The sequence below is a fragment of the Pinus tabuliformis genome, chromosome 6 (genome assembly GCF_031772625.1).
Source record: "Pinus tabuliformis cultivar Carrire ecotype Pingquan chromosome 6, CPIR1, whole genome shotgun sequence".
Lineage (NCBI taxonomy): Eukaryota > Viridiplantae > Streptophyta > Pinopsida > Pinales > Pinaceae > Pinus > Pinus tabuliformis.
This window is the reverse complement of record NC_142292.1, coordinates 250,724,445-250,738,524: the sequence shown is the minus strand read 5'-3', so window position 1 is coordinate 250,738,524 and position 14,080 is coordinate 250,724,445. Positions and strand designations below refer to the sequence as shown.

The 14,080-nt window shown below is 34.2% G+C and overlaps 1 protein-coding gene across 1 annotated transcript; it reads right to left on the bottom strand.

The window, feature by feature from the left end:
* Positions 1-9,947: 9,947 nt before the first annotated feature.
* LOC149258334 (uncharacterized) lies at positions 9,948-12,024 on the bottom strand. Its single transcript, XM_089371317.1, has one exon. It carries the CDS (start codon positions 11,593-11,595, stop codon positions 10,468-10,470), a length of 1,128 nt encoding a protein of 375 aa, XP_089227443.1. The 5' UTR covers positions 11,596-12,024; the 3' UTR covers positions 9,948-10,467.
* Between the last annotated feature and the right edge of the window lie 2,056 nt (positions 12,025-14,080).

The window sequence follows — 14,080 nt, the reverse complement described above, 5'->3', positions numbered from 1 at the left end:
CATCACGTTTGTGTTAGAACAGAGCATACATAACACACAACGGATTTATACTTAGAGACTTAGACGACAATAGCAGAGAATAATTCACAGAGACAGACAAATGGAGAAACAACAAGATCACTCAGTCAGAAACAACGGAATAGATAAAACAATCACTAGAGAACAGAAATCACTTTGCATTACATAACAGGTTGGGCCTTCGCTTCCTTTCCTTGGCCAGAGAAATTACAAATTTATAGAGGTGGAAGAAGGATCTAGAATCCTGTATGTGATTCAGATGGAGATCTGGAATGATCTAGAAACTAATGGCGGTGTAGAAAGATCTAGAATCCTGGAGATCTAGAAAGATCTGATCTAGAAGGATCTAGAATCCTGCGTGAATTTGGCTTCACACTTAACATTCTCCCACTTGAAGCCAAATAAGAGTCATCAAGTCACACCGAGTCCTACCATGCCTCTACATAACTCATGTTTATTTCGTGGTAGAATCTTAGTGAGCATATCAGCAAGGTTCCTATCTGTATGGATCTTTTCCAAGGATAATTATTCTTCCTCCAACGCATGCCGAGTCCAATGGTACCTTAAGTTATTGTACTTGGTTTTTGAATGAAATGCTGGGTTTTTCGCCAAGTGAATGGCACTTTGACTATCACAATATAATACATACTTGTCCTGCTTTATTCCTATCTCTCCTAGGAATCACTACATCCACAACATCTCTTTACAAGCTTTTGTTGCAACTATGTACTCTGCTTCTGTTGTAGAGAGGGCTACTATTCTTTGTAGCCTTGACACCCAAGATACTGTTGCACCTGCAAATGTATACAAATAACCTGTAGTGGACTTTCTGGTATCCATATCTCCAGCCATATCCGCATCTGTAAATCCTTCAAGCACAATCTCATCATGACCAAAACATAAACAATAATGACTAGTACCCTTGAGATGCCTCAAAATCCATTTTACTACTTGCCAATGTTGTTTGCCTGGATTGGCAAGGAACCTACTCACTACTCCCACTGAATATGCAATGTTTGGTCGTGTGCATACCATGGCATACATCAAACTGCCCACCGCTGAAGCATAAGGAATCTTGCTCATCTCTTCTTTCTCCTTGTCATTACTAGGACATAATTCAGTACTCAGCTTGAAGTGGGCTACAAGGGGTGTACCAACTGGCTTGGCATCCTTCATATTAAACCTGTCAAACACCTTCTTGATATATTTTTCTTGTGACAACCACAACCTTTTGTTTTTCCTGTCACGCATAATCCGCATGCCCAATATCTGTTGTGTTGGTCCCAAATCATTCATTGCAAATTTGCTACCCAAATCTTTCTTCAACCTATTGATCTTATTCTTATCATGCCCAACAATCAACATGTCATCCACATATAACAATAATATGATATACTTTCCTTGATCATACCTCTTGATATAGACACAATGGTCATCTTCCAACCTCTGAAAACCATGTTCCAACATGAATGAATCAAACTTCTTGTACCATTGTCGAGGTGCCTATTTCAACCCATAGAGACTCTTCTTCAACCTACAAACAAGGCCTTCTTTGCCTTTTTCTATGAAGCCTTCTGGCTGCTCCATATAAATTTCTTCCTCCAATTCACCATGAAGGAATGCAGTTTTTACATTTAACTATTCACATTCTAGGTCTAAAGCAGCAACTAGACCAAGAATGACTCTAATGGATAACATTTTAACAACAGGTGAGAAAATTTCAGTGAAGTCAATACCTTCTTTTTGGGCAAAACCTTTCACCACCAGCCTTGCCTTATACCTCTCATTCTTTTCGTCACCTTCATGCTTAATCCTGTACACCCATTTGTTTTGTAGAGCCTTTCTACCTTTTGGGAGGTTTACCAACTCCCAAGTTTTATTTTCTAGTAACGAGTTCATTTCTTCTTCCATTGCTTTCTTCCATTCTTCACAGTGCTCAAATTTACAGGCTTCTTGAAAACAATTAGGCTCACCTTCATCAGTCAACAAAATATAGTTTGAAGGAGGATACCTTTGTGAAGGCTTATAAGGCCTAGAAGATCTGCAAACCAACTGTGGTGGTGCATTATCAGGTTGAATCTCCTCTAAAGGTTCCTGCAAGATTCCTTCTCGTTGTTCATCATTTTCCACATGTTGTTCTTCATGCTCTTGGATTTGTTGTTCATTTTCTTGGATTGGTGGTATATTTTCCTGCTGCTCTTCAAACCTGTCAATAACCTTCTTGACCTCCAACTCACCTATAGTCCTCTTGAACATTTATGACTCATTAAATATAACATCTTTGCTTCTAATAGTTTTATGTTTGACTGAATCCCATAGCCGATAACCAAAATCTTCATCCGCATATCCAAAAAAATGCATTTCATAGATTTATCGTCTAGCTTAGTTCTATTTTAATGTACGAATGCTTCACATCCAAAGATTTTCAAGTGAGAATAATTCAAATTCTTACCAGTCCAAACTTCTTCAGGGATACCGCCATCCAATGCTGTAGTTGGAGATCTATTTATGAGGTAGCAAGCAGTCCTGATTGCTTTAGCCCAAAAATTCTTCTCCAAATGGGAATTGGACAACATACTTCGCACCTTTTCCATAATGGTGCGATTCATCCTTTCTGTGACACCATTCTGTTGAGGAGTACCAGGCACAGCTTTCTCATGCTTTATGCCAAATCTGTTACAATATTCCTTAAATGCATTTGAGTAATACTCTCCACCATTATTTGTTCTTAAACACTTCAACAATTTTTTAGTCTCTCTTTCAACAGCAACATGGAATTTTTGAAATATTCCAAACACTTCACTTTTATTTTTCATAGGATATGCCCAAACCTTCTTGGATGCATCATCTATAAATGTTACAAAATATGATGCTCCTCCTAATGATTTGATGTTAATAGGCCCAAATACATCTGAGTGTACCAATTCTAACACATTTTTCTTTTTGTCATGGGCACCTCTAAGGAATGAAACCCTTCTTTGTCTACCATATATACAATGCTCACAAAGATCAAGATTGTAGGATTTCAAACCTGGCAATAAATTTTTACCAACAAGGATTTTTAAGCCCTTCTCACTCATGTGACCCAAACGCTTATGCCACAGATCTGCTGAATTTCCTTTTTTTGTGACAGCAGCCAAATCTGATTTTCCTATCAGTGTCTTCAATGTGTATAATGTTCTTGTCTTGGGTCCTTTGGCCATGACCAATGCACCTTTGCTAATTTTCCAGCCTCCTTTTCCAAAGCTTGTCGAATATTCTTCATCATCTAGTCGTCCCATAGAGATTAAACTCATGCGCATTTCTGGTACATACCTGACCTGTTTCAACAATATATCTTGTCCATCTTTCATCTTGATCTGGACATCTCCCACTCCAACAATACTGCAAAAATGATTATTCCCCAAATGCACTCTACCATAATCACCAGGATTAAATAAAACAAAACTATCTTTGCATGGGGTTACATGGTGAGATGCCCCAGAGTCAAGGATCCAATCAAAGCTACTGCTAGATGTATATACACATGCATCCTCTATTGAAACATTAAACAACACATCACCATCTATGGCTACAAAAGTAGTCTCACCTTCATTTGTGTTGGATGACTTGTGATTTGTATTAGATGGTCTTTGATCCTTTTGTCCTTTCTTCCAGAATCGACATTCTTTCTTCATGTGCCCGGGTTTGCCACAATGAAATTAGATGATTCTTCCTCTCCTTGATTTTGTTCGGCCTCTCGATCTTGATCACCCTTGCTGACCTCGATCCATTCTCCTACCACGATCAGCTAGAGCTAGAGCCTCTCCTCCCTGGTTTTCCGCAATTGACTTGTGTCGTAGCTCCTCATTCATTAAATTACTGCTGACATCATCAAACTTTAGGGTCCTTATAGTTGTTGAAGTGCTCATAGCTACAATTAAATTTTCCCAACTGTCTGGCATAGAACACATTAGCAAAATAGCTCTAATTTCATCATCTAAAATGATTTTAACAGAGGCAAGTTGATTAGTAATAATATTAAATGCATTCAAGTGCTCAACAACTGAAGCACCCTCCTTCATTTTGAGATTATAAAGCTTCTTCATCAAGAACACTTTTTTTGATGCCGTGTTCTTCTCATATAGATCATGGAGCTTCTTCCATAATCCTTCTGCTGTCTTTTCTCTAGACACATTGAAATAAACATTCTTTGCTAAATATTGGCGGATTGTTGCAATCGCCTTTCTATCTAGCTTATTCCACTCTTTATTTGTCGTCGATGAGGGTTTTTTTGTTGTGCCCTCAATCGGCAAATACCGATCCTTTAAAATCAGTATATCCTCCATCTGTGATTTCCATAGGGCGAAATTAGCCTTGCTCAACTTCTCCATATCTATAACTGATGTCTCCATTTTCAATCAAATTCACACCCCAAAACACAAAAAACTCCACTTAAAAATAAAACTCTAATTATTACTCTTTAGTAATAATGACCTTCCTCCTTTTAAAATACCCTTTTCAAAATTTCTGCTTATTTTAAAATATACTTTTCAAAATTCCAACATATAATTATATATGTTCATATATAATGTTTTAACCTTTTCACATTTCACACGCACATATGTTGGTTTGAGAAAAAACTTGACATATACGTGCAAGCTTGATGTAAAAAAAAACTTACGAACACCACGTTTCAACTCCAATCTCCACGTTTCAAACTCCAGCAACACGTACAGATCTCCATGTTTCAAACTCCAGCAACACGTTTCAACATAGGTCCACGACCTTGTTTTTCTTGCAGCAACTTTCTTTTAGTTCTAGCATTCCTCAACTATTTCCTGGACAGATCCTTCAATAGCTCTAAGGGTAACAACCAAAGTTTTAATGAATGCCGCCAGATTAAGGCGACGACACTAAGCGTCTTTCATAGTGGATGTTTGACCCTAGCTCTGATACCAGTTGTTAGAACAGAGCATACATAACACACAACGAATTTATACTCAGAGACTTAGATAGAAATAGTAGAGAATAATTCACAGAGACAGACAAATGGAGAAACAACAAGATTACTCAGTCAGAAACAATGGAATAGATAAAACAATCACTGGAGAACAGAAATCACTTTGCATTACATAACAGACTTAGGCCTTCGCTTGCTTTCCTTGGCCAGAGAAATTACAAATTTATAGAGGCAAAAGAAGGATCTAGAATCCTATATGTGATTCAGATGGGGATCTGGAATGATCTAGAAACTAATGGCGGTGTAGAAAGATCTAGAGTCTTGAGATCTAGAAAGATCTGATCTAGAAGGATCTAGAATCCTGCATGAATTTGGCTTCACACTTAACAGTTTGGACTGCACCAGATCACAGAATTCCTTTGGGTTAGTGCTTGATAGGGCCCAGGGTTATTTAATATTTGCTGAGGTATCAAATTTGAAGGATATTTAAAGATATAAAGGATTTATTTAACTTTATTAGGATGATGATTAATAATGTTAGCTAATCAATTTTAAGAAGTAATATTAATTTTAAGTAGTAAGATATGAATCACACTGAATGGTTTTAAATGTGGCGATAAATTATCTATCTCTAATGTGATTTCTCTAAAAAGATTTCAACACACAATTAAGATATTAATTGATTTTTTTTAGTTTTTTATAAATATTAAAAAGCCTTATAAATAATCATAACTAAACTTAAAATATCAAGAAAGTGAGTAAATATAATGTGAATGTTAATATCAAGAAAGTGAATAAATATAATGTGAATATAACATGAATAATTTAAAAATATTTTCCATCCGAACACTCTATCTATCTATCTATATATATATATATATATATATAGTGTTAAGAGGCACTATATATTCATTGTGTCAAGAGGCACTCTCAAGCTTAGTTTGAAAGAAATATTATAATGTTATGTTTGACTTTTAAAATGAAAAAAAATAAAAAGGTATAATTATTAATTAAAACATTTTGATTCAAATTATATAAAAATAAAAATAAATAACTTAATAAAAATAAATTAAATTAATAATTGCGATTATTAATTTTTTAAATTTAAAGCAGCTTAGATCCATCTTAGCTCTGGATCTATCAAGTGTCAAACCTATCTAGGTGCAAACTTTTCCTCAAGTTTTGTGCTCAAAAAAGAAGTTTACACCTTGAAAGATTTGATCCCTCTCATTCTAAATCCAGAGTTAAGATAAATCTAGTTTGGTATTGGCAATAACGCATAGCATAAGTATAACCAACATAGATCCGAGAGAGATCCAATTTCTTCACATGCAATTTTTTTATAAACGACATTATTTAAATATTTTGTATAGTTATTTAATTTTTTATTTGGGTAGATATGAGCAAAATTTCAACTTTAATGATGGACAGATAGGGTTACACATCATACTGGGTTGTAAAATGAGTCTCTCTACTCATCAAAAGCCCATAAATTTTCATTAATATTTACATTTAACCATCTAAAAAAACAAAAAAAACATAAACTTTATAATTCATAATAATAAAGTAGTTAATCTATTAAAATAATAAATTGTACAATATATTTCATTACCACTTATTTTACATCATTATAATAATATAATTTTCTTTATTTGTTTCTCTAATCCCTTCTAATAATGTATTTGATATATAAATTTTCAAGACAATGAACTTTGATGCTAGGTCAAAGATATAACATCAATGATGCTCGGTCAAAGATATAGCAAGGTTAATGAAATACTTGCTATATAAATTTTCAAGACCATGTACTTTGATGCTAGGTCAAAGATATAGCAAGGTTAATGAAATACTTGGCTATATAAATTTTCAAGACCATGTACTTTGATGCTATGTCAAAGATATAGCAAGGTTAATGAAATACTTACTGCAGAATCAATCATACATTACAATTTTGAAGCAACCATACAACAAAGTAAACTAAAAACTAGAAACGTGGCTTATGGATAAAGAAATATCTCAAAACAGACCATCTTTATTCAGTTCAATTTGCAAGAAATGCCAATATTTTTTTGGAAGAAAAAATAATGGATTTTATATTAAAATAAAACCAATTTACATGCATAGTTAATGTTCTGATAACAAAGATTCATTTAACCAGTACCCATGAAATTGTTATTTTACATACTCTGGCTAGTATCCCAGAGGACTCAATTTCATATTATCATATTGCCATAGAAGTACCAACATGTGCTTCATATCAATCTGTCATCACCAAAAATAACAAAAAAACTAGGTATCTAATCGGTCCATAAAACAGAAAAGGGTATATATGAAAAAGAAACATTGGTTGTCCGATAAAGAAACAGGAAATCACAAGCATAAACTGTCAAAAATCAATGTACAGATATCTGCCCACAGCCCCTGAAACTGCCTCTGTAGAAATTTAATAAAGTCGAAAGTGTTGATGAAGTTAATATTTTACACAAAAAAATTATAAGAATTAAACCAGTAATCAGATAAATCAGAAACCCCATATTAACCAACTCACCACCTCATACATTACATATAATGTAATCCTTTGATCTTAACTCATAAATTACATATAATATCATCTGATTTTATAAGAAACTGCTATGCTAAGATTATTTAGTTTTAGATTTGGGCTTTGCTTTGGATATCATTTATGCTAGTTGTGCTGGCAAAGCTCAGGAAAATTAAAAGGTAGCATTCTTAATTTTTTTTGTATCCAGAAATTCAGCAAAGTTTGATAATTCTGGCCGCATCATGATCATGATGGTTAAGTGTAGTTAACATTAAAATGATATTTTAATGTTTACAAGACTAAAAATAGTCTCTGAGATTATTGGTTTTTTATTTTTATTTTTTTGCAATTCAATCTTTTTCTTGTTTAAATTGATAATGGGTTGATGCAGAATTACTATGTCAATGTACTGATCTGTCTTTATATATCTTATATAATACAATCTTGCTTTTTTCGTCTTGAAAAAATTGATAATGCGTTGACCCAATTTTCCAACAATCCTCTCACTGAAAAGACAATGCCAAAAAACCGATGCTAGCATATTCCCATAACTTTCTCTGATGTCTTTGAATGCATCACATTCCAAAATGAGATGTTTTTCCTATTCCACGGCCCAGACACTCAAAATGTACACACCGATTCTTCCCAAACTTTTTTTAGGCATTTTCTACGAACTTATTTCACACCAAACTTGATGCTAGTTGGTTCTTAATTTAGACTTCTTTGATTTCTGAATTTAAAATTTTGTAATTCATATATAATAATTGAGAAAAAAATTCCATAATAATCACATAAGAAAAGCCATCCAATATGGTTAGTGTGGTTCAGATTCTGGCCATAATAATTCGAAAAGAATCAATAAAATTTCTCTTATGTAATTATTATCGAAAATTTATTTTATGATTGTTAAGTGCCGCTGATATAGAATTTTGGATTTTAAATGTGGTATTAATTATTCCCAAATAGGAGTCTTACTGTATACCCTAAATGAATCTGGAATGCCAGAATTATATGATATGGTCTTTCATGATAAAGAATTTTACTCATAGCATCATAGCATCCACAGAAGCCTTGAATTTTCGAAGGATAACTCGGTGACGAAATGGCATGGAAGCGTTATTTAATTATAAATAGATTGCTCCGGAGACAGATATATGATCATTCATTAGGTGTTTAACAGATTGCTAGACATTTTATGACTTATAACAAATTATCTGAGTTTGTAGTCCTTATTAAGATAAATAGATGATGGTATTCAGAGTATGAGTAAGGTAAGATAAATAAAATATAAGTAAATACAGTGCAAATACATTTGTAATAATAAGAAGATTTTACCCTGGAAAATCCTTGCGTAGAAACCATGGTAAAGATTACCTTTTGGATGTTGGACCAACTCACTTCTTCCTTGACAATGGAGGATTCCAAATTTATTTATAAACTTGGGATATGCAATACTTATGACTGTATACTTGAACTCTAATCTCAGTTAAGATTAACTTAAAAATGCTTTTTACTTCGAAACTATTTTCAAACTTTTCTTAATATAATATGCAAAATCTACTCACCATTTGAGGCTTCAAAAGATATTCCTGATGGTATGAGTTTACTACAACCAACCTTAACATGTCTACTTATTGTAATCAGGTAACCAGAAATTAAATGCAATATACATAGAACGATAAGCCATGGCTAGCAAGCTTGAAGGGACAACCATAACATTTAAAGAATCCAGTGCCTTGAAATTCATTTGAAACAGCAGCAAGTTAGTGGATATAAGTTTCAAACAGCAGCAAGTTAGTGGATATAAGTAGGCCATACACTAACTGATGCAAGATTCAAGCTTGAAATCTACTGCTCAGAATAATGAAACACATTAGCGAACTAAAAGAAGAATTTACATGGCCATTGATTCCAGTCGTAATCAGAGCTGTAATTGGGAAAAAACTAGCTGTGGATCATTTCAACAGTAATGCTTTTAATAAAACATCTTCATGCATTGCTTTACTTGAAACATGTTCATGGCAGGTTAGGGTGGCAACACAATCAACTCACAGACCAATACAATCCATAAGGTCTCTGCAGAATATCATTGACAATATTTGTCTTCGTATAAAATGAATATCAATATTCGAGCACTTGTATGTTTGAATACCCTAACAAAATTCCAAGAAATCCCTTTTTCATGTATCTAGAATTTGTGCATTTGTCTTCTATAACAAGAGATTCCACAAATATATAGTTTGTACAAGACACGTATTGAGGCTCTGAACAAATGGGACAGTAATTTGACCAACAATTCAATGACTTCCAATTGAGAAAATCACTTATCAAACATTTCAGGTTAGACACAAACATAAAATAGACCCCATACAAAATAAATGCTAACAATTAAGACATTAGACCTATCAAGCAGGCTGAAGACATTAGACCTATCAACCAGGCTGATACTCTTTTCAGAGAGTTTTCATATATATAGAAAACTGTCTCAAACAATTGATAACAGCAAAGCTTCTTGCAATGACAACTCTAAATGACTTACAGTGAATCTCCAAGTATGAGATTTATCCTTATGCAAGATAGAAAATGATCAAAAGAGCCCTCAAATGCATCCACTCCCAATGAAAAACATAGATCTCAAATGCATCCACTCCCAGTGAAAACACAGATGGTCCGTTAACAAAGTTATTGAGTCCAGGCAATCTTCATGTTGCAAGATAGCCTCTTCAACCCAAAGGAACAAGCATAAGTCCATAAAATATTTCCCTTCACCTAGCAGGTTTAGATATTCTTGGTTATATGCATATGGAGAAAAACAGGTGCAAACCACTAAACTGCAACTGCTACCAAACAAAACTGGAAACTTGCATACGATACTTTCCCTGAAAGGAATATTGGCATCAATGATACATTTATCAGTCCTGAGTTTAGATTCAACGATCTTAAAATCATCTTTAACTCTGTCATCCTATGTGACATTTTCACTCTCAAGCTTTGGTTTCGTCCGAACACCAGCTGCCACTGGAGCCCTGCTATTTCCAATCAGGGCAGTCTGCAATGCCTCTCCTTTGTCAGCGTGATATTCTAGTTTTGTAATCATTGACATCTCCCTGCGCCTGATTAACCAGTAACCCAAAAAGCCCACCATTCCTAGTAGTGTAAACCCTCCAAGAAAAGGCCCAAGTGCTGCTCTTAAATTACTTGTTTTCTGTTTCTTAGGAATTTCTGCAACCACATGAGGGATGCTGTTTGGAACCTGCTTTGATGGTGAAGGAGCAAAACCAGAAACTTGAATTGGCTCTGTAGAAGGTGCGGGAGCAGAAACCAGAGACTCAACAGCCAGAGAGAAATGCCCTTGATTATAAGTAGTACAGACATTGGGATACCCAGAAACATTGCTTACACTCACAGTTCCATTCAAATGAAACGAAATGCACATTGGTGTCAATTCATTTGGAAAAACTGCACTTGTGAAGCTAATGCTGATGGGTTTCTTAGTAGCAAAAATGTCAATTTCTTCAATATTACCAGAGCTTAAATTTGAGTAATCATAGGCTAGAAGTCCTAAAATAGGTGCCACAAGATTAAGTCTGAGCTTAAACCCAAACCCAAAATTATTGCAATAATTAGAGGACCAATTTCCAAGGTTGTGATAAACAAGCACAAGTCTGCGAACATAAGGCTTGGCTACAATGCCAGGAGGGACATCAAATTCATTATAGAGAATCCCTCGGCTTCTCAGACTACCGCTTCGGAGCCTGACTGCATTAACTTTGATTCCAGACATATTATTAGGCATTTGCGCATCGTAAATAATGCCTGTTTTTGGATGAATCAATGCTCTGTATGCATATTTCTGAAGTACAGTGTCCGACAATGAACCTTGAGAACTCAAAGCCTCAAGTCTATTAAAACCACTGGAAAGATTCAGAGATCCTGAAATACAAAGAGAGAAGAATATGAAGAACTTGTAGAATGTAATAACACCGAAACCATATTGTAGAAAATGCAAGCATCCATGCTTTAAAATCTCTGCATTTAAGATTATTGTGCCTTCAGCATGCATTTGAAGCTTGCTTGTTCTGCACATGAACATGAACGAGCTGTATGTATTGGGGATCACTGAAATACAATGCAAAAAAACTATCGGCAGAGTAGAATAGGATGTGTCTTTTAAATGGTTTTGTCAGTATAGTGGATTGGAAGAGCAAGAGTAGAAACTACACTGATGAACGAAGCAAAACCTGGTACTACCAACAACTCTGCTACTGTTAGAAGGATGGCTATGACATTCTAACTATGCAGACATTAGAGAGTGCTCAACACAAATATGTACTAAGTTGGAACAGCATAAGCCAGAGATATATAAACCAAAGATATATATCTTCTAGTGACTGCTCTTTCAAACAAAACAACAGTTTGCTAGAAAGTTCATCTATTGATGACCAGTACCTAGTTTTCTCTAGCCACAAGAAAAAACAGAAGGAAAAACCCCGAAGAGATACTCATCATGTTAACCATGTCAGTTAAAAGCATAACAACGAAACTAAACAATAAACAATAAGAATAACAGCTCATACCCCTTTTTGGAAATTGAAAAAGAACAACCAACCAAATCAGCAATTACAATTAGCCTTGTGTTCCCTAAATTAAAGATAATTGCATGAGAGAACTAGCAAATAATCCTCTAAGAGCTACAATAAAGTCCTTTTGAAAATTTGCATGCCAGTAATTAACAAGTCTTCGAATTTATGAGAGACACACCTTAGCTCCTTAATAGGAAAAGTCACTGTTTCTAAAAGCTTTACATTTTTAACTTCCTAACAGGATTATGAAATGCATAAATATTTTCGTTGAAATTTGGTTTGATAAATAATTAAAATTAAATTTCCCTTTTTATCACAGTCTTAACCTAGTTCAAAAAATAAAATAAAAAACTATATTATCACTATAATCATAGATGGATTAACTCAGTTAATTTCTATTATTCTAACTCTATTAATTTTAAAATAAATATCCAAAACCCTCTTAAAAAACCTCTTTAATGAAAAAGGAATCCAAATTTATGTTACAACCATCTTAGCTACAATCCCTTTGAGATGTATGAGGTTCTATAAAGATGAGTCACCATGCTCTAAAAGGGTCAAATTTTTTAACATTCAAAATGGAATAGATAAACTTTAATTCTATGTGACAACCATCTTAAGGCCAATTTCTTTGAGGTTTTATGAATAGTAGTGAGAGTGATTTAAAAAGTAGATCAATTTTTACTTTGAAATTGGAATAGAGGAACACTTTCATTGAAATTTAAAATTTTACCATATCTATTGAATTTGTCATTCATCTTCCACCATATTTATTTGCAAGGAATATTTTCATTGTGTTGGCTTGTTTGAAGATATTAATTAAATTAGGTGTTTACTTAAATATATTCAACCATTTTTCCCATAATTTATTTTACCCAAGTGCATTGCAAGATGTGAGAAACCATGCTTGTTATGACCATAGATATGTTATTTCAGCAATCAACAACTTGATAGTAAAAAAAATCCTTATGTGCAAATCATCAATGGAGAGTGTTCTCCCTTGGTCTAATATGCTTCCATCACACTCATTTTGATCCAGGTGGATGTTGGTGGCCACCCACCTATACCACTTGGACCCCGCTATTGTCTCTTTCAGTTTTTCAATTTCCTTAATTGTAGCACATTTTACTATTTTTGGCAATTTTTCGGGGCTTGAACTTCCGAAGCTGTTTTGAGGCCCTAAACGACGTTTTTTTGGGAAAATTAGGGTCAACATGGGTCAATGACCCATGTTGGCCACTCGAAAGTTGTAGTCCTTGGATAGATCTTTCTAACAAGGTATTTTGCGCGTCAAACGAAGATCATATGCCAAAGTTACAACCCCAGGAAGTTATTGTACCAATTTATCCAAACAGGGCCCATAATTTTGGTGCTTCATCTCCTAGGGTTAGGTTTTTGGATGTTTAGGGTTTTTCATTGCTTCTCAATAATAAATAGGCCTTCGAACCTCATTGTAACACAGTTCAGAGGCATGTAGCCGCCACATCTCTTCTAAGAGATAAGCTACCATCGTCCGAGATAGTCTTGTTTCCAGTCTATTTGTAAGCATATTTTGGTATTCGATATTAATGAAATGAAATGTTATTTCTACTGCATCTCTGTATTTATGGTTATATCTGTAATCTGTTGTGTTCCTATTTAAATTTGGTCACATTTCCATTCAACTATAGGTTATGAATTGTTATGTTGTTATAGAAATATTCATAGAATTATTTGGTGGAGAAAAAGTGTATGCCTATCGTTCTACTAGAGATTAACATGTTTGAGTGTGGTGTCCCAATATGCTAGGTTTTCACATAACTAAACTAGCATTCTCACAAATAATGTTAATTTCTCACAACACACATATACAAGACCAATACACAACTTTGAGGCAATCTCTTCTAATTAATATTGGATTATAGAGTACAATTCTCAAAGTTCTTGACTCTTTGGTTGCTCATTTCACTCTTTATGTACTCTACTCAACTTAGTGAACTATTCGACTTTATTTAA

What these genes read in the sequence shown, in the direction of transcription:
- LOC149258334 (XM_089371317.1), bottom strand. Translation starts at nt 11,595, where the DNA reads ATGTTCATGTGCAGAACAAGCAAGCTTCAAATGCATGCTGAAGGCACA.